Source organism: Artemia franciscana, chromosome 15, assembly GCF_032884065.1.
Source record: "Artemia franciscana chromosome 15, ASM3288406v1, whole genome shotgun sequence".
NCBI classification, from domain to species: Eukaryota; Metazoa; Arthropoda; class Branchiopoda; order Anostraca; family Artemiidae; genus Artemia; species Artemia franciscana.
In genome coordinates, this window is record NC_088877.1 from 36916557 (window position 1) to 36939028 (window position 22472).

Sequence of the window (22472 nt, forward strand, 5' to 3'; positions counted from 1 at the left end):
GTGTTTCCGACGAACGTACTAAACGTCTGAATAAGATTGTTGAGTTTCCAACGCAACTTGTTATTTATATAATATAATGTCTGTTGGAAGGCCCAAAAACGAATATTTGCAGTGGCAGTTACTATAAATGATGATTCTTTGGAACCAGCACCTGAACTATCAAACGTGATAAGATGTGAAATTCGACAACCTGGACCATCAATTGCCATGACACCAATACAGACAGCTAAAGCAAAGACCATTGCTAAATTGTCTGAGGATCTTAACGAAAATGACAACGTCAGATTCAGTGTATCAGAGAACCCTACTGTAGAAGTTTCAAGCTCTTATCTACAAAAGTGTGGAATTTTGTATTTTTTGCCAGAACATAGATCGCGGATGCGTGTTTATTTGGTTTTTTTTCCAGGGGTGATCGTATCAACCCAGTGGTGCTAGAATGTCGTAAGAGGGCTCATTATACCGGAGGTTAAAGGTTTTAGTAGCCTTTTTAAGTGACCAAAAAATCGCAGGGCACCTAGGCCCCTCCCACGCTCATTTTTGCCAAAGTCACCGGATCAAAATTTTGAGATAGCCATTTTATTCAGCATAGTCGAAAAACTAAATAACTTTGTTTTTGGGGACGACTTAATCTCCCACAGTCCCCAGGGGAGGGGCTGCAGGTTGCAAACTTTGACCATTGTTTACATATAGTAATGGTTATTGGGAAGTGCACAGACATTTTCAGGGGAACTTCGTCACGTTGTGGGGGGGGGGGGGGGGGGGTCGGGGGAGAGTTCTACGCGGGGGGATCTTCCCAGGAAGGAATTTTTCATGAGGGAAGAGAATTTCCATGATGGGGGCGCAGAATTTCTTAGTATTATTTAAAAAAAATTTTACAACTCAATATCTCGCTCTTTACGCTAACGTATTTTCAGTAATTTCAACTATTTATTCTATGGCCTTTCTGATTCAGGGGTCATTCTTAAAGAATTGAGACAAAATTTATGGCTTGGTGTAAAGAGCGAGGTATTGACGAGGGAGCGACCCACGTAATAAAAATATACAAATATGGAAGTTCATTTCGTAAGTTACGTATTATTACTAATAAAAACGTTCGTAAAAATAATAAAAAGTTCTAGTTGTATTTTTAAGTGGCCAAAAATTGGAAGGCAACTAGGCCTCCTTGCCCTTACCTTGTTTTTTATCAAAATCGTCCAATCAAAACTATGAGAAAGCCATTTAGCAATAAAAAATTAATATACAGATTTCGTTTAATTAATTCATGGGCAGTGAGCCAAAATCAAAACATAAATTAATTCAAAACCGTTCAGAACTTAAATAATAAAAAAACTAATTTTTTCAAGTGAAAGTAAGGAGCAACATTAGAACTAGAAACGAACAGAAATTATTACGTATATGAAAGGGGCTGTCCCCTCCTCAACGTCCCGCTCTTTACGCTAAAGTTATTTATTGTTTTAAATAGTAGAACTGTGACAAAGAGTCACACTTTAGCGTAAAGAGCGGGAAGTTTAGGATGGATCAGCCCCTTTCAAATACGGAATAATTTCTTTTCGTTTTAAGTTTTAATGTTGCTGGTTACTTTCAGTTGAAAAAAATTTCTTTGTTTTTTTTATTTAATTTCAAGAAAAGGATAAAATTGTCTGCAGTTTGAAGACAACTGACTGTAAAAATCTATATATATAGAAGCCTGCCATGTGTCGGGGCTCCTGGTACTATATATATATATATAGTTGTGTGTGTGTGTCTCTGTGTGTATATTAGGACCTGACCGATGTATCAGCCGACCGACATTATCGGGCCGATTTGAGGGTCAGTGTCATTATCGGGACAAAAAATATCGGTTATCGGCCGATATATTTTTTTATGCGCAACTTGTCCAAAAGATGGCCCCACATTTCCTTAGGTAATTTTTGCTTTTCGATTCCCTGGAGGCGGAGCCACCAGCTAAGTCTGACGATGGTGGAGAGAGCATCAGAAATGAGTTAAATGAAGTCGAAGTATATGTTGGTGCAGCAATGTTCTAAATGTGTGGTGACTTCAAGAACGTACATCCTCTACCAAAACAACTAAAAAGAATATATTTCTATATAACAACTATATATAGAATATATAATATATTTATATATAGAACCATCTATTTTTCTTTAATGAATGTTTCCTTACATGGGTTAATGTTACCTTGCGTTGAATCCAAGATTTAATCGGTCAAAACCATGGTACCTAGTCAGGGCCGCAGCTAATGAGGAGAGAGGGTATTATAAGGTGGGATTCAAAGATGTTACCGCCGCGTGTCCAACACCTTGGAAAATTTACCTATTTAGCTTGTGTTTCTCCATTCGTTGGTATACTGGAGGATCTTGTAGCCATATTCTTCAAATCCCTCCTCTCTTTAGTGACATTTGGGTTTTGATTAATTAATTTCAATAAATATCTTATGCTTCTTTCAATCAGATTTTCACGTATTTGTGTTTGTGTAACTGAACCGGCTTCTTTGATCATTTTTTTTCTTTTTTGTTGCTTCCGCAAATGATATGCCGGATTTTTGGAATCCAGCGTGAATTAATGAGGTTGTTCTTCGGTGTGTAATAGAGCAAGGAGAAACGTGTGAGTATGAATATGGGTTGAGAATAAGGTAAGGTTTTCTTTCCGGTGGGGAATTTATCGACAGATTATATCGGGATCGGTATCAGGCCCAAAAAATCCATATCGGTGGGGCCCTAGTGTATATATCTTTTTATGTGCTTTGCTTTTTGTTGTTGTTTTTTTACGCCTTTTGAGATGAACATAGTTTTTTGTGGATTTGTTTGATTATCCCTCCTCCATATCATGCAGTGATATTTGGAGGGGACATGGTTATGTTAAGTTTTTCGTAAATAATTTTCGTCCTGGCCGAGTTGGTTGGTGCGCTGGATTCGGGATCCTTTGTCTGAGAGGACGCGGGTTCGAATCCCAGTGTACCCAATTCTTCAGTTGGGACGGGGGTCAGTGGCGTGACTCTGTAAGCTTAGCCAGAGTCGACCCAGCTCTAAATGGGTACCTGGAGAAATCTGGGGAAGGTAAACAGGAAGGGTGTGTGAAAGCACAGGATGGCTGGCCCCCAACCCCCCATTGCACTTCCTGGCTGAAGGGCCAAGAAACGGAGATCAGCACCGCCGGTAGGGACTGTAAAGTCTAATGCCGTATCCTTTACCTTTACCTTTAAATCAATAAAAACTATAGAAAAAATTAATGTTTGAAGTTGTAGCTCCCAAATCATGCGATTTTGGAATAAATAAGTTTTTTTGTATTTTTCAGCTTGCTGGCTAGTAATTATCCTGTTATTGATTGAAATTATATTAATCTTCTGAATACAATTTTTTTATAAAAATTTTTCTTTTAAAGATATTATTTTCTCTTTCTTTGTGGAAGCTAGTTCCCGTTTTGCAAATATAAGTATATACTTATATGTATTGTAAGTTTTTAGAATAATGGGGCAACTTATTTTTTTGGAAATGTATTTTATATTTTCGGAATGATCTTCATGACTATGTTCATAGTGACAAAACAAAAGTAAAGATAGTGACTGCAAAGGTGAGTTAAGGGCATGTAACCAGTCCATATAAGTAAGTATAATGGAAGGAAATCAGTTGGTCTTTTGTAATTTTGTAGTAAAGGGAAATTATATTCAAAAACTGCAATGATTGTTAGAAAATCTAATACAATGTTAATTTATTCAAAATTCTGTGTATTTAGGCTCTTTTGCGTCCTGGACGATTTGACCGACACATAATGATCGAACTACCTAATATGGCTGAGCGCAAAGAAATTTTTGAAGAGCACCTTAAGGGAATTGTTTTGGAACATCCACCTTCATACTATTCGCCACGCATGGCATCACTAACTCCTGGATTTAGTGGAGCAGACATAGCCAATGTTTGTAATGAAGCTGCGCTCCATGCTGCCAGGCTGAAAACTAAGGTTGTTACTGGCGGGGACCTTGAATATGCAGTAGAGAGAGTCGTTGGAGGCATTGAAAAGAAATCACAGGTATTTTGATGTAATATAATTGACGTAATAAATTAATAATAAATTAGGTTTTTTTTCAAGAATTATATGACGAACGAATATGTGTTCAAATAGAGATTAGTCCATTTATTAGACATTGAAAACAGATACTAAAGTATGGATATTTCGACCACATATACAGCGATCGTCATCAGTACAAATACTAGAGCTATGGAACTCTCTAAGACAAATCTAGTGAATGAAACGGAAGTTATTATTTTGTTCTGTATAAATATATTAGTTTTAATTTTAATGCTTTAGCATTTCTGTTGATGATGATTGCTGTATATGTGTTTGAAATATCCAGGCTTTGTATCTGTTTTCACTGTCTAATAAATGAACCTATCCACATTTGAACGTTTATTTATAAGTTACAGGTAAATTTTAATTGTATGTTGGAAATTTAAATACGGTCAAGGACGTATCCAGGGAGAGACGCTACTGGGTATGAACCCCTCCACCCCAATTTTTTTTCTAACTCGTAATAAAGTAACAGAAATGCATATACACAAATTGTGTATAAATTATGAAAATTTAAATACGGTAAAGGTCGTATCCAGGGAGAGAGGTTGCAGGGTTTGAACCCCATCAACCCAAAATTTTTGTCCGGTTCGTAATAAAGTAACAGAAACGTATATATACAAATTTTGTATGTGTTTTGTAAGTATTTGTTATTATTTTCCGCCGCCTAATTCAAAACTAATCAATGAATCTTTTTATTTAATTTTCTCTCCTCTTTGTTTTACGGGGTTTGGTCAGATTCGCTTCTAAACTATTCAGATCTAGGTAGTTATGTAAAGACTGAGGCATAAGTTCTCTATAATAAAGTCTTGATTCACAAAAATAAGACTTACGTAACTTTTTCTGTTATTTTTCTTCTTATGAATATTTCTGAACGGGGATAAATACACACATAAATAATACTATAAGATGACTTTCAGGCGAGAACTTAAAAAAAAATTTGGGCTTTGTGACCAACCGCTTGATTTACTCTTAAATAAGCACACTAGCAAGGATACTTTCTGCAAGCATTAATACCTAACTACGACAAAATACTTCTGTCCTTTAAACACTAAATAGTTAATGTCAATTATTTAGGCTAAATTGCTAAACGCTGAAAAAATTCTGAATGATAGTTCACAAAAGAATTTGAAAAATCAAAAAAAAATCCTTGATATTATCAAAAAATGCCTTTTTTGGTAGAATTTTTAACCAAACAATGCCTTTTCTGGTATTTTCTTTGAAATATTTGTGAAAAAACCACATTTTTGCCCCTTTTCCCTAAATAAAAAAAAATAATATTCACACTCCCCCCCCCCCCTACCAAGTTTTCATGAATTGACGCCACAGTGAGGTTTTGGCATTAGAAACAATAATTTATAATAATAACAGTAAGAACAAAATGCAATGCATTAACTACAATAATAGATGATAAAACATGTTTCCGAAAAATCTGCCTGATTTGACTTAGCATCAAACTTAAGTTGTCAAAAGGAAGTGAATGGAAACTGAGAGCGAGTTTGGCTGATGGCCAAACCGAGACCGAGGCCAGTCCTATCAAAGTGATAAAGGACTTGAAACCTGATTTGAGTTAAACTATGACAGATTGACTGCGAAATGTAAATGCAAATATACTATTCTTTTTTTTTAGTTTTATCTCCTAATTCTTGGTCAGTATTTTTATATGAAGTTGTGCAAATTCCAGACCCGTCAATTTTTTAATCCATAATTGTGTGGTTGGTTTTTGATTTCAAGAGCTGGAAACCAAAACCTGGCCTGCACAAACGTAACCTAGGTTAGCTTGAGAATATACTGATTGGCTAAGTAGGTTAATTGACTTTAAGATGGTAGGCTTACACTTCCCTGCGTTTTAAAACATTCGTAAAGACAAGTATAGAACAGTTATGGGGTCTAACAAAGTCGCCAGGCACTAGATGACATTACTGGTCTTTCTTTTCGACTCTATACCCAGTTTCCCTTTCTGTAAGTTTCCCAGATTCTTTGGACTGAACCAAAAAGATAGGAACGTAATAAAAGTGGAAACTCATTCCTCTGGAATAAAAAATAACCAACGCCATCTAACATAAAAAACAGCTTTTCTTCATCGTATTCTTTTTTGTTCTCTTTATTTTGGGCCGAAAAAATTTACAATAGGTATAGTTGTCTGCTTTTTTTTTTTTTTTTTTTTTTTTTTTTTTTTTTTTTTTTTTTTTTTTTTTTTTTTTTTTTTTTTTTTTTTTACTGATCTATGTTGTGTATGTTATAGTACTATAGTAGCCCTAACTATTTATTATCAATAATAAATTACTTGTTCTCTAGTTTGTGTGGCTAAACTATTGAGAATTAATTGGGCCGTCGTGCCATAGCGTATTGAGCTTGGATAAGAGATCTGAATAAACGACAGGAAACTAAAAGTCGATGCTTGCTTTCCCATAAATCTTAGAAAAACTGTTTATCTTCTCCCGTTTCATGCAGGAGATAGGGATATTTAGATTTAATGAAACCTACATTATTTATAAAGGATGGATTTTTTTTCCGATTAAATGGAGCTGAGTTTTCTTTTACATTTCAAGAAAGGATAGTCCCTAAAAATGTTCTAGCATACCTATTAGCGGACCATGTGTGAACCTTAAATGTCAGCTCAAAGGAAACATTATTGGAACGATTCAGCAGCTTTGGGAGTTCCCTGTGGTGCTACCTGGTTCGATTAAAAACCTTACTTATACAGATAACGTATATGCTGTATAGTGTAGAACATTGAATATACACCGCTTTGCCTAACAATTATTAAAAGATTATATTTTTAATTATTTTAAACTAGCCTCTCGTCAGCTTTCCTAACTGTTGACCCATTCAAGGTCCCCTATCAATTTTTAACGAAATAAAAAAATATATATCATTTGATTAATGTGGCAGCTTTGAGAGTTCCCTATGGCATTGGGAAAATTCCCTAATGAGTACATGGCTTTTAGAATAGCTGATGCTCGCATAATGATTTTAAGGTATCGAATAGCCTTAAGCTTGTTTTGAAGTTCTGGTGGGTAATGCTATGCTGTCAGTGGTGCTAGTGGTTTCTATTCTTATAAACCCATGTTAAAGCGCTTAATATCCTCTCCTTTCAGTTGCTCGAAAGGAAGTGATACTGAAACAGAATTTTCTTTCTTTAAGGCTATATCTCCTGCTGAAAAAGAGGTTGTAGCATACCACGAGTCTGGCCACGCCCTTGTTGGATGGCTATTGAAGAACACAGACGCTCTCCTGAAAGTGACAATTGTACCTCGGACCAATCAAGCTCTCGGTTTCGCTCAGTACACGCCCACTGACAAACGACTGTATTCTGAAGATGAATTATTTGAAAGGATCTGTATGGCCTTGGGTGGTAGGGTTGCAGAATCAGTTGTATTTAACCGAATTACTACTGGGGCACAAAATGACTTACAGAAAGTTACAAAAATAGCTTATGGACAGGTGAGTTATTATATTTTTTTTCCTTTTCTTTTTGCATTAAATTTCATAAGTGTCAGTTTTTGTTGGTTTCGAGTCTGCTTTTTGTTTTTTTGCTATCTATGACTAACAAAACTCTAGAAAGGACACCTTATTTGCTAAAAATCGGATATGTCATTTTTTTGGAGATAGCCCCTCCCGCTTCAAATACTAAAGAGGAATTCCCAAAAATATCCCTGTTATATTGGTGATGGACCATTTTATTATTCATTTCCTTAATCTACGACCCCAATATCCCCATAGAAGACATGTGTTTCTATGTGTTATCGGATAAGGAACTTTTAGCTTTTTGTCCCTCCTCTGCACTTGACCTATTTTGCCTCGGGGTTGCGATGCCGATTTTTTATATGTTAGTAAGCACGTCTTCGTCTATTGAGTGGTTTTGAAAATCATTTTGGCTGGAATTTTTTCAAGATCTACCCCATTTTTGTCGTATCTTCATTGTACAATTTAACTGAGTTTCATTAGTTTTGGGACGTAAGTTAAACTTGAAGTGGCACGTAATGTCTTTCGAATTACATGAGTTAGATCGCTAACACTTGTTCTATACTAACGTTGTTATTCTAACTTATTCTATACTATACTTGTTGGTCACTGGTGGACCCAGGGGGCGGGGGATTCTCCCCCGCCCCCTGCACCAGAAAAATAAATTCTGATGCTTATTCCGTTTTTTCTGTTTTTCACTCTTTTTTTAAATTAACTTGTCAATTTGGTCAATTCTTGGTGCCCTTATCACATCAGGCCCTCCCCAAGATTTTTCTTAACATCCACCTTTGTTGTTGGTGATATATATATAAAAAAAAACGTCTCTCTCAAAATCTCTCAAAAATTCTCAAGATTATCGAGAGCGGTAAGATCTAAAAACGGTCTTAGCGGTGCCTTTACCGAGTTAGGACTCGATCTCACCTATGTAAGGAGGAGCTCCCTAAATTATTTTTATCAGGAGATTTGAATGAAGCGGTTGTCGGACTTTGATTGACATTCCTTGGTAGTTTCATTTGGGAGGGGTAACTGCCCCTCCCAGACCTCAGTTTGTACCCTCTCCCCCCCCCCCCCGTGATAAAATTCAGTTTCTTCAAAAATCATGTCAAAACTAAGATAAGCCTGCATTATTCAACGCTCCATTGAAATAGACCAGTTTTCTTTAGTATATCTTTATCTATATGGTACTATATGGTTCATAACTATATATGGCTCAAAATTTGGTTCTAACTTTGCCTCCCCCCTCCCCCAGGAATTTGATAAAACTAAGCCACTGATGCTATCTGTTTTGCATCTGAGTGCCTCAATTTTAAAGTTACTAATTTTAAAGACTCAATTTTAATCTGAGTGGTAATTTTATAAAGTTCAACTTTTAAATAAATTGGTTGAAACCCCAAGAAAAATATGTTAAATAAATAGTTTAATTAAACTGGTTAAAGCTTTAAATAGAACTCCAAGAAGAACATGAGTATGTAGAAACACTTTTTGTACCTCCATTAAAAAAAAAAAAAAGAAAAATAAAAAATCCACGTCAATCTATATTTCCATGAATAATTCCCTGAGTCAGGATCACAATATTTTCAGATTATTGGCAGTTTGATCTTAAGATTATTGTCAGTTTGAACTTAAAGTTAGACTTAACAGATGGCACTCAACTTTGACATTTTCTTTTTTTTTTTTTCTTTTTTTTTTTTTTTTAATTTTTTTAAGTTAGACATTTAAATAAACTGGTTATTTTCGAAAACCCTGTGAAAAACGTGGAAGTTTGTGTAAAAACACTTTTATATCTTCATTTTTAAAAGTTTACAGAAAAATACCTCCCCCCTCCCCTTAATTTTTGTGAATGGACACCCTTGGATAAAGACGACGCGAATTTTTAAGCTTATTCACACTTTGAACAATTTCTAGATTCGATCTTTTGGTATGAATCCTATTGTTGGTCACCTGTCATTTCCTGATAATGAGACCGAATTTGGAACTCGGCCTTACAGCAAAAAGTTGGCGAGCATCATCGATGAGCAAGCTAGGGTTTATATAGCCAAAGCCTATAGGCGAACAGAAGAACTCCTCAGCTTAAATAGAGACAAACTTGAAATGGTTAGTAACCATCTTATCCATTTTTATTTTTAGATCATGTAATTGCATTGATCAAAAATATTAGATAAATAATTATGAGGAAAAATTTGTGAAACAGCAACTTGTATGCAATCCTGTGTTAATTCAAGACTCTATCTATGTACGAAAAACGTAGGTAGTTTTGTATTCTGTGGAGACTTGGGTAAGACCACGCCCAGAGGCTTAAATATAGGGTACTTGGTACGCATGTGCGTTTTGAAAGAAGGTGAAAATTTGGAATGATGGGAAAAAACTTCAAAGAATTTAACCAAAAACTGAATCGTCTAAAAAAAATGAATCTCTTGAATTGTGTGTGTGTGGGGGGGGGGCTGGTTCCAAGGGGCTCCTTCCCTATGTACATGACTACATCGTACCCTCAAATGTGAATAATCATGGTATTAAAATAAATAATAAATGAATATGTTCACTTATTCCCTTGTTGCAAAAAGCTTTAAGCAAAAACCCTTACCTCAAGCTATATAGTACTTTTTTCTACTAAAAACCTTTAAAAGCTTACACGCTAGATGTATGATACAAAAAATAACAGTTTTGAAAATGCTAATCCCTATTAGATGTCAAATTGTTTTTTTTTCCTTCAAAAAAAAAGTGCCTCGTAAACTTTAATGAAACCAATAAAAAAAACTCGTAACTTGGCTTAGAGTAACTACCTTTACTTGGTGTTAAATTTTACCAATATTCTTTTGTTTACCTTTCTTCATAGGATCTTCAAATCGTCTCAACCAGGGAAAGTACGTATATTTAGACTAAAAAACCATTTTATGATCCAATCTACGACTTACAGGGGGTCGTACATTGGTCCCTAGAGTCACAGTGGTCCTTAGAAGCCCCTATTTTTTGAAAGTCCTTATTTTCACTGTGTCAGCTAGCCAACACATTACCATAGACATTACCTTTTTGGTTTGCAGTATTTCATTACCGTTTGATAGATTCTCTACTGATCCTTTTCATTTTTTTTCATGGCGTGAAGTAAGTTGTTAGATGGCAGTTTCTCTCTCGATTCGGAAATTCGGAATGTATTGTCTAATGCTTTTTGGAATGTGCTGATTTTAGGAAAGGTCTCTTTAGGTGTGGACATTGGTCTTTGGATTAAAATGTTACAGAGCAGGTTATAATTTATAATAATATATTAAAAAATTATTTTTCTTATATTAGAGTGTATTCACTTCAATTTACACTGACTTTTCGTAATCCTATCAGCCCAGTCAGGAACACAAAATTTTTTCAAATTCTAATTCAAAATTCAATGCGGTAATTCAAAATGAATTGTTACTAACCAACCGAGACTATGATTTTGTTATCTATCCTCTAAAAGACTCTCTATTATGTGACATGATGGTCAGTGTAGTCTGGCTGTCAGTTTTGTTGTCCTGTTGTCCCAGTGACAAGAATGAAAAAAAAAGAAGTGACAAGACTGGACAAGAGTGACAAGATTAGATGGAGAAAAAAAACGAGGCTTTATTAGGGTGGTAATTCAAAATTGAATCATCACTAAGTCAAGAGAGATTTTGATTCCAATTTCACTTCAGTAAGTGATGATTAAATTTTGAATCACCACTTTACTAAATGAAACTCTTGCATCTTTTAGAGGATAGACATGATAATCATAATCTCACTTGACTTAGTGACAATTCATTTTGACATGTTCCTGGCTGTATCAGCCTACCTCTTTGTGAAGGGTGGGCCATGAAACACAGTTAGGATGAGTAGCCTATTTGTATCTCAAGATACAGAAGACTATATATCTTGGTAGGAAACCTGCTGAAGTTTGGTGTACTATTGGCAGTTGATTGATTACCAGCATTGTGAACTTTTTCGTCTATATATTTTTTTGTTTAATTCGGAATATTAGACCATAATAAGATAGCTAAAAAAAAAGGGTACCATTCAATTCAGAATTCAATGCTGCATTCGAATACTGTCATTTTTTGTAGAAATTTCTTTCAGAAATTTAGAAAATTCATCACTGGCGGGATTCTTTAGTTCCTCTGATTCTATAAATCAAGGTTTTTTGGGGAGACGAAGGGACTCAGGGCTGGTATCTGGGCTGTGGGTGGGGAGACCTTGACCCCCACCACTTTTCATTATTCAGATAGAGAACAGAATAGTTTTATTTATACTAGCAGTCGTAGTTCAGAATAAAAAATTCCAACTAAATGTTGCTAGTACTTACAACGGAAACAAGAAAAAAAACACGAAACTATAACTTATTAAAAACTGACATGTAAAGGAACGATATCAAACGCTATGTGCATTTCTTAGCTATCTCATTTTGGTCCTATATTCCAAGTTTACCATTTGTCTCTCCACTTTGTCTTACAGGATAGCTTACAGGAAGAAGTGACTTACTAGGGAATCAAATTCTTTTACAATTAATGTGCCATCAAGATCAGTTCCAGAAAAATTAGTAGAGGTTTGGTGGAGAAATGAGTATGCTGTGGTTGATTGAAAAGCAGTTTTTCAACGTTTGTGTAGGGAGCTTTAAGTGAAGACTTACAGTTTATTCTTATAGGAATAAATGGGATAAGATGTCCCCAATTACTAGAACTCAGAATTTGATGCTGGTAATGACACTGGCGTAACTAGAGGGGGGGTAAGAAGGGCAAATGTCTCTACTTAAAGAATCTCGTTAGAACATTGCTCCCGAGGCTTTTCATGCCTTAGAGAAATGCATATTCTGGTGGTAGATTCCAAAATTTTTTGGCACTTTTCCACAGAAAATGCTACCTCAGGCAGTCACTCAGTTCTTCTGTCGGCAAGTAAACAAACCAAAATGACATTTCCTAACTCATTTCTAAAAAAAAGAAAAAAAAAACTTAGACTCTTTCCAGTACAAAATTAACTTTTATAGGTATTTGCTTCTTTAAAAAAGGTTTTTATGACAGGGAGAAAGGAAAAAAGTTGCAAGTGATAAAAAAAACTTTTTAATCCTAAATCCAAATATTTTGACCGCTTCGCGGCATAATATTTGTTTTTAACATTATTTAATTCCTTGCAATGATGTTTTAGGCTCTAATTGAAAAGAGAACATTACAACCACATTATTACTACATTCCAGTGGTATGTTCCATAATAATCCGGCGCTTTGCGCCAAAAAATACTCTCAGACTTCTACTTAGTTGCTGTGCATTCAAATAAACAAAAACGAAATGATATTTCATAACTTCGATTTTTTAGATAACTTGAGCCCTTTGTAGCGCAATATTAATTTGTTAGATTTTTTAAGGGTGTTTACTTCTCTATAAATAGGTTTTAAAAGACAAATATGAAGAATAATACACTTTTTAGTCATAAATTTCTAAAAATTTTTGGGATTCGTGGATGATGGGTACTCTGTGGGAAAGGTGGGTGCGCCATTGCGGAGCAACAACACGTTTTGTTGGCACAATATGGAGCTTTAATCCCCCCCCCCCTAAAAGTTCGACTAGTTACGCCACTAGTAATAGACAACACTCCTGTGATAAACTATGTTTCCAAGTAGGCTCAGTTTAAGGTTTGTTGCAGGTAAAAAAAAGAAATATATATATATATATATATATATATATATATATATATATATATATATATATATATATATATATATATATATATATATATATATATATATATATAAATATATATATATATATATATATATATATATATATATATATATATATATATATATATATATATATATATATATATAAACTAACTGATTGTGCACCTATATCAAAATAATTCCTTACCAAAAGTTGTGGAATTGAGTTGCATAGCTTTTTTGAATAAGAAAAAATGCATAAAAGCCCCTCAAGTTTTGCCGTACAACTGTTTAACCAAATAAATAGATCGAAGTTAGTATTACTCAAAATATAGGAGAGTCAAAAATGGCATAGTACATTGCAAATGGTGCTGATAATCAACATTTTCAGTAAAGGTTGAAAATTTGGTTGATTTGATAGTTGTTTTGTTTCTGAAGTATGTATACAAGTAAACAATTTTATGAGGCTACAGCTATTTCTAATGATAGGGAATCTGTAGAAATTAAAAAGCATATGTTTGCTAATATTTAAATAAATAGAGACGGGGAAATTTAAATATTGACCCAATTTTTGATTGACTTTTGAAAAAAGAATTAATAGTCTATAAGGGAATCAAAAATTTCTTCAAATTATAATGAATAAAGGGGCTAATTTCCGTCTTTCTCATCATCTGAAACCATCGAGTATTCTTGATGGCTTGGAAAATGATTTTGATTTATTTATTGATAAGTGGTGTAAGAAAGAGAATAAAAATAAAGAGAGTTTTCAAAGTTGGAAGAATTTAATTATTAGTAGAATAAGAAATAAAATATATTCTAACTTAAAAAGTAGTAACACTAAATCATTATTTTATGATGCGAAGATTAAACAAGCAATTGCTAATCTAAAGAATGAATTTGTAATTGTGCCAGTGGATAAAGCTAATAATAATTTTGCCATAATTTGTCAGAAGCTGTATTGTGATATCTTAAAAAGGGAGTTATGCACAACTAATGTTTACGAAAAGGTAAATATAGAGGATGAGAATTTAATTGAAAAGACTGAAGGAACACTTTTTAAAAATTTTAATATTAAAATGAATGACAATGATAAAAAGTTCCCTTTCCTATATTGGACTGTAAAATTTCATAAGAATCATCCTAAACCACGGTTTATTGCTGGAGCAGCTAAATGTCCAACCCGCATTGCTGCTACTGACCTCTCTTTAATTTTAAAGGAAATTGTAAATAAACTGAAAACCTATTGTTCTGGTATTAAAAAATTTTCGAATTTAATCCATATTGGAGTGTTAATAATTCACTGCAGGTGATAGATTCTTTAACAATTTCAGCTAAAAGAATTGAGTCTTTCGATTTTGCGACAATGTATACTAATTTATCACTTAATGTAGTGTTTGATAATTTAAAAACTGTTATCAAGAAATCTTTCCTCTTATCTAGTAAAAGGTTCTTAAAAATAGACACTTATGATAAAAAAGCTATATGGACAAATTGCTTTAATACTACAGTTAACTTGAGATGTTACAGCTTGGATATGATTTTTGAGTTATTAGAATTTGTTTTATACAATACTTATATAAGATTTGGTGGTGATTTGTACAAGCAAATTGTGGGAATTCCCATGGGGGGGGAATTCCAGCCCATTTATAGGTGACTTGTTTTTAAGTTAACTAGAATATAAATATATGATGGATAAGAATAACCCCATTAATTTAAAACATGTTTTGTCAAATAATAAAAGATATTTAGATGATATTTTGGTCTTAAATTGTAAGGATTTCATTGATATTTCTAAAAATATATATCCATCAGAGCTTATTCTTGAACCTAGTCATGGCGCTGGTCATGAAGATCATTTCTTAGATTTAAATATTAATATTTGTGATAATAATAAATTAAGTTTTAAAATGTATAATAAAACGGATGATTTTGATTTTGAAGTGAATAGTTTCCCATTCTCTGAAAGTAATATACACTCAAATATCGCATATTCAGCGTTTTTCTCACAGTTACTTCGTTATGCAAGGATTTGTAGTAATTATATTGATTTTTAAAAATAGATGTAAAATCTTAAGCCAAAAATTGATATCAAGAGGTTTTTCTGCAAATAAATTAACTTGGCAATTTAAAAAATTTAGTTTTCATTATAACGAACTTTTAAATAAATATCAAAAGAATTATCTAGAAATACTTAAAGAAATTTTCAACTAATTTCGGAGGTTCGAGAATTGTTGTTGCAGCGCCATTTATTTTGAATTGTGTTTCTAATTGAGCGGATTTTTTTTTAAAATTAGCCACATGGTAAAGATGAATTCTATAATTATTTAGTTCATTCAGGTTTTTTGCAATGTGCTAATATTTGTGATTTGGTAAAATTTATTATATTTAGTTTACATATTGTTGCTAAAAAGAGGGATATATTAACAGGATAAGCTTGTTTTGGTGTTACTTGGTTGTTTTACATTAGCTGTTTTTTTTCTTTCATAGGCATGTATTTTGGGGGTGATACCTGACACGGGGATGCCATGGATATTCTGTGGTAGCCACAACACTTGGCTGGGTAGAGAATTTAGAGTGGCGAAACCCTATATAGGCCAGTGTATTCTCCTGATGAGCCCTTGTGTTGGGTTGTTGCCTCTGAATTATTTGTCTTTATTATTTTTTCTATTGTTTGGTAAATGACGACTTATACTTATTGACGACATGACTGCCTGTCCATGGATTATTCTTTATGGTTGATTGTGTATGGCTATGCTGTTTGACCTATGTGATTGTATGGATGAGTAGGGTTAAGGCCTCATTCAAGTGCTGGTCTATATTAATCACTAATTTAGGAAAACAGTCTTCCTTTTCTCCTTCTGTCTCTTTTTTTTTTTTTTTTTTTTTTTTTTTTTTTTTTTTTTTTTTTTTTTTTGTGCTGTTGCATTGGTGATTTCTCTTTTCATGATAATCACCAGGGGACAAGATTAACTACTGTACTAAAAAGAGTTGCATCGATATTAGCTATCAAGGGGATCATTTCGCAACAGAATAGTTAACTTTGTTGCAATTTTCATAATTTTTCTTCAGTTGCTTTGATGTTCCCATTGAAGTAACTCTAATAGCTTCTCTTCCCTACATAGATCAGTAGCAACAATTGTATTTATTATTATTGGTGGTGGTTTTATTTGTTTTTAGTTTAGTGTTTTTTCTTTTTATCTTGTGCTGAGGACGCCTAGTTTAGATACAGGCGAAATATCCGCGTTATTTTAGTCTTTTCTCTCTACTGGCCGCAGTCTCGGTTGAGGTTTTTTTTGGAGTTTTATCTCTCTTTGTTGTTTGTTGTCATGTCTGGCCAGTTCGGCTTAAGAACTATCATTTGTCAAGCTTACGGGCAACAATTAGCCGCTTCTGTTAATTACTATTTTTCTTTGGTTAAAAAGCATGCAAATTTGTTAAATCAGCAAATTTTCTTAAAAAATTGCAAGTAGGAATCAGTGATTCTTAAATGTTTTTGAATCGATACCCATTTTGGTACTGAAAATGGATCAAAATTAAAAAACAAATTAAGCCTCATGGCTTTAAATCACGTGACTTCCGAGCAAAAACAAAGACGTTTTAAGTTGTCCAAAGACTTAAATTTTGTCGAAAACTTTTTGAGGAATAACCTTCCATCTGACATTTTTCTGAGAGTCAGGAATTATAGCTTCTATTGATAAAGTCGAGGCTCCTCATGAGCTGAAATCGTAAGGAAACTAAACACTTTTAACATGAGAAAAATTGAAAGTAATATCACAAAAAATGGGATTAAAATACTTTCTCATTTGAAAAAGGATAAGGTCCTTACTATCACTAGGGCAGACAAAGGCAACACTATTGTAATTATGGACACCGATGATTATGATCGTAAAATGAATACAATTATTTCTGATACCACTACTTACAAAAAAACTGGATATCGATCCTACGGATAAATGTGTAAAGTCGATAAGAAAGGAGTTGGAATCACTGAAAAATAAAATAAAGACGTATTCTTGGCTCTTGAAAATATCGACTGCGGCGAAAAACGTGATTGGCTCTGGAAGGCGTGAACTAAAAGGCCAAGACTGCGTTTCTGTTGGACGTCTGCCAACATTCTATCGCTGCCGCCAAAAATCTGACGACGAACATCTTTTTACGTGGAAAGAAGACGTGCTGTGTTTGATCCAGTTGGAAGATGAACCTAAAGACCTACACGACCAACAAGTTGGAAGTTTTTGGACCCATCTCCTGACATATGAGCTATTCTAATTTGAAAAGTGTCATACGTGATAATCTCATCGTTTCATATGGAAATACAAATGTAGAATGTGGTTTTTCCGAATCAAAAAAATGCACTTAACCTGCATCAGATGTTGATGCTGGAGAGAACTCTCAATGCCAAACTGACAGTCAAAGATACACTGAAGCCATACTGTGGGAAAGTTGAATTGTGTCCCATCTCCTTCGAGATTATTTTTTATGCAAGGTGTGCCTGATTGACATATGAGAAATATTTTGAAAGCTTAGCTGTCAAGAAGGAAGAAGAGAGAAAGTGGCGCGAAGAAGAAGAGCGTCGTGAATTGAAAGAAAACCTCGAAAAGGAGAAAGAATCTATAGTTGCATTTGAAAATGATGTGGATAGAAAGAATGTTCGATAGCATCTATGTTAGATGCTCTTAAAGCTTAACGTGGAAAAGACAAAGACTTAAAGGTAGCCCGTAGGAAGGTTGAATCCACTGTTAGGAAAAGGAAGCAGGAGCTCGTCTCAAATGTTTTCAGGAAGTTGCCGTAAAAATGCAACTTAACCTTTTTTGTGTGTATTTTTGTGTCACTTTCTGTGTGCAATTTTCTCTTTATTTGCAATGTATCCGAAATAGCTATGTTGAAAAGCTCTTTTGCTTACTAATAACCTTTTTGTTACCCACATTTACCCATATTACTCTTACTTTACCTTTCCATAGCTGACGAGCATCAACTTTCCTTTTTTCTCCTAAAAGACTGCTAAATCTTTGTTTGTTTTTCAGTTGGCAAGAGCCCTTTTGAAGAAAGAAACTTTGAACTATCAGGATGTTGTTGACCTAATTGGCCCTCCTGCCTTCAAAGACAAAAATCTAGTTGAGCCAGTTCAGTTTGAAGCCATGCTTAACGAACAAGCCGGCGTACAACCAGGGAAAATGAACCCCCCACCACCAACGGAAGATTAGATTATTTTGTAAATATTTTCGGTTTAGTATTAAACGTTACATTTTTACGTATTTTAGAGGTCAACAAATTGACAAAAAGGCTTTTCGTAATTTTATATTTTTGTCTTGACATTATATTTATAATCTATGAAAAAATTTTAATTTTTACTAACCTTAATTATTTGTTTTATATATCTTTTAAACGCCTTATTGCAGTTTAAAAATATCATAAATCTGCTATTAGTGCAAAAATAATTAGTTACGTTCAAAAATTTGAACCCTGTCCCCCTTCTAAGTATTACAGCAGTATTGCTATGTAGACACAGTGAAGGACCGTATGGGAATTAAAAACTTGTATACGTTAGTTATTTTTAAGAAAAACAGTTTTTATGGTAATTTTTTTTTTTTTTTTTTTTTTTTTTTTTTTAATCGGGCGAATGAACCCACCACGATAGTAGTTTTTTCATGAACGTTGCTGTTTCAAAATACTGAGAATCAACCCACCACTACCGACGGAATAATAAATAATTATTTATTACAATTAAGTAATTTTTTTGTGTAAAGCTAAACTGTATATTTTAACGTCTTAATGAGAGTAACTCGACAAAATATGAGTCAGATTCAGGTAAAAGTATGTTGTTCTCCTTTTATTTTAGATGTTGAGTATTCTAAATAGTGACACTAGAAGGATTGATACCGCAACACGCCTTAGATAACGTATTTTCCATTATAATTTCTTAATGTTTAGAACCGCTGTTGTATAGTTCGCCGGATCAGTGTGTCTAATTTTTTTTTTTTTTTTTTTTTTTTTTTTTTTTTTTTTTTTTTTTTTTTTTTTTTTTTGCTCTCGAGATAACCAATTGACCCTTGAAGAGACTGATTCTGATCTTCGATGCAAGTTTATTTGTTTAATTTTTTCTGGGGTGGTCGTATCAAACCGAAGGTCCAAGATAAACGGGAGGGAGCTCATTCAAACGAAAGTTTAAAGCTCTTTTTTCAGTGACCATACAGATTTGACCAGGGGAAATTCTTGTTCTCTGCCATTTTAGGGCACCAAACTACGACTTTACCCTGAAGAGGACGAATTTGCAATCCATTTAAAATTCTGAGAAGCTAATTGATTAGAAGTATCTATAACTGTATTTTAGGCTTCCCAGTTGCAAAAGAAGTAATGCCACCCGGTGGCAGTACTGGGTTCAACCAAGTTGATTCGCTTTATTTGTAATGAAATTAAGCTACGTTAGGTGAGCTGTAATTGCGTATCAGCTATAGTGAGGGCTGGTGATTCATTGTTTAGATAAGGGTAACGTAGATTCCTAAAAAGGTACATTTTAATGGACAAACTGCTTACTCTTCACGAGGCTTCAGATAAATGTTAAAAGAGGTAAGTGGGGGCCTAGAAATTAATTAAGATGTTTCCTATACAGCTAAAATGTTACATTTCCATATCTACCGGTGCAGAGGTGGATAAGGCAAGGCAGGCCATCATTAACCCAGAAAGCAAATTTCTTTGGGGTGGCAAATGCTGTTAGGAACTTAGTTTCCAGGAATTTTAAATGGTAATGTTTTTCCTTTTTCTATTTATATGAAGTACCTCAGTGTATTTAAACAAATGTATTTGATGTATTTATCGATAAGAAATCCTATTGTAGAGGTTGTGATGGCTTCGGTTATGCTGAATATCAAAGGTCTCACAGAATTTCCATCCACACAAAAAATAATACTCCTTTTCATCCAACCGAAATTCCTTAGTAGTAATATTAACAAGGACTTTTCGCTAAAATTGGTATTCATCGCCTATTTTTTAAGTATATTCAAATTTTATCCAAAATCCAAATTGCAAATTTAAACGTGGCCGATGCTAATCAACGTACAATTACTGATTTACACATTTGAAAAGGAATTAACCTGGGATCTAAGGGACTGACACCTCAAATTACATCTTGGTTAGGCCTGGGTATGTTTTGGAAAACAATCAGAAATTAAATAAAAAAAAGGAGCTTTTCAACTGAAAGCAAGGAACAGACTTGGAACCTATTTGAACAGATTATTTTTTATATGAAGGGGGCTGTCTCCTCCTTACTATCTGCTGTGAAGTTCGGCTTTTGTCTAAATTTTTAAAGAAAATTTGCAATTGGCAAAAAAAAAGATTCTTCGTAGCACTAAAAAAACTTCTGTTGAGTGAGCAAAGTGTAGAAAAGGGGGCAGTCCTCCTTATGTATATAAGAGTATATTTGTATATAAGAGCAATTTCAATTTGATTAAGGTTTCAAACTTGCTCCTTACTTTAGTTGAAAAACCTTTCTTCTTTTTTTTATTACATTTCAAGAAAATATAAAGTTCTATGAATACAATATTTTTGGTAACGCAGAAAAAACGATCAATAGTTCAATGATCTCTATTTGGATTTTGATGGGCAATCTAACAGTTCGTGGTAACGAACTGTAAGGAGCGACCCGACTCAATAGTAACCGAAACTTTAAAAAACGGAATTGTAATATCAATAGATATATCAAAAGAATTGGCTTATTATGCTTATTCTAAAAATACAAGTTTCATTAAGTTTAGTCTCACCCATCAAAAGCTAAGAGCCTGAGGGAATCTGTTGATTTTCGAAAAAAGGGGAAAAGGCCCTCTAGAAGTCATTAGGACGTTTCCAGGGGGTAAACTTTTCAGGGCGAATTTGTCACTGGGTGAATTTGCTAGAACTCCTATAACAACTTTTTTCAACTGAAAGTAAGGAGCACATTAAAGCTTAAAACAATTATTACGTATATGAGGGGGGCTGCCCCCTCCTCAACACCTTGATCTCTACGGTAAAGTTTAAATTTGTCCTAATTCTTTAAAAATAACTTAAACACTTGGTTCGTTTGATTAGGACAATAAGTAACTTTTTTAAAGTGCCGAAAAACTGTAGTGTGAAGAGGGAGGTGTTGGGGAGGGGGATCCCCCTTCATATACGTAATAATTTCTGTTCGTTTTAAGTTTTAGTGTTGCTGCTTGTTTTCAGGTGCAACAAGTTGTTATTTTTATTTAATGAAGCCTAGAGACACAATTTTTCTAGAGGCAATGGAAAAGTATGCAAATTGAAGTAAAAGCTCATAAAAATGAAAAAGCACGTAATTATAAAAAATACACAAAACAATAGCCTACTTGCAAAAACTTAGATATAAAGTCCGAGCATTCAGTATTGTTAAGCAATGCAGAAGTGTTGAATGGCTATATTTTTTTAACAATATCGACAGTTCTGAATTTGGTTTATCGAACAGCAAAATAATTAATGCCTTTAGACTCAGTGTTTGGAAAAAGTAACATATGATCAAAGTAGGTTGTTTAAAGTAAAACATTAAAACTAAGATAGAGAAAATCAAATTGAAATTTTTGATTAGACACTTTTAATTTAGTTTTGAATGTAAAAGAAAAAAACAATATATTTGACACCTCTATACTTCATAACTGTAAAAAATTATTTTTTTTTTCAAATTGACAACCAGATAAATACAATCACTCCTGGAAAAAGAAACTAATAAATGATAATAAAACACACAAAACATATCTGTTCAGGGGGAAAATACAGGAATTTCCAGCATTCCGGTCAGGGGAAACATTTTTGATTACAGTGGCTTCATATAAAAGCTGATGGGTGCTCTTGTAATGCAAGGAAAAGTTGACGGCATATTTTTTACCAAAATTGCCCCATATTAAATTGTTTTCCTTGTGTTTTCTATAGTTATATGAACTTTCTTGTTTACTAATAACTACACTAATTACTAATAAGCAAATATATATTAATGATCACTATAAAAAGCTCATTCTTTGACTTAAGGTATCAATAGTTAGGCTCCTATACTTTCGTTGTTGACAAGGATTATTATTTACTTACCATTCATTACTATGAAAAGTTTGATTTTTTTTTTTTTTTACTCTGGCCAAATTATATATAAAAGTGTTTGTGGAAAACTGGAAAGGGGTCACTCAGTCACAATTAGAACTTATGTTTTCCTTATTAAGGCTCAAAAACTATTGGCAGGCAGCCAACAATGGGGCAACACACATTTTTTCCATATTTTTTCCCTATTCTGCACACTTTCCTTTGGGTTCATTAT

General features: G+C 33.7%; 1 protein-coding gene across 1 annotated transcript in view; it reads left to right on the forward strand.

The window, feature by feature from the left end:
- LOC136036425 (mitochondrial inner membrane m-AAA protease component paraplegin-like) overlaps positions 1–18438 on the forward strand; it is a 49735-nt gene extending 31297 nt beyond the window's left edge. Inside the window, exons 9-12 of the mRNA XM_065718654.1 lie at positions 3733–4026; positions 7213–7512; positions 9439–9627; positions 18208–18438. Coding sequence (XP_065574726.1) covers positions 3733–4026; positions 7213–7512; positions 9439–9627; positions 18208–18387 — 963 coding nt within the window. The 3' untranslated portion in view covers positions 18388–18438. The remainder of the gene's footprint in view (positions 1–3732; positions 4027–7212; positions 7513–9438; positions 9628–18207) is intronic.
- The last annotated feature ends 4034 nt before the right edge of the window (positions 18439–22472 follow it).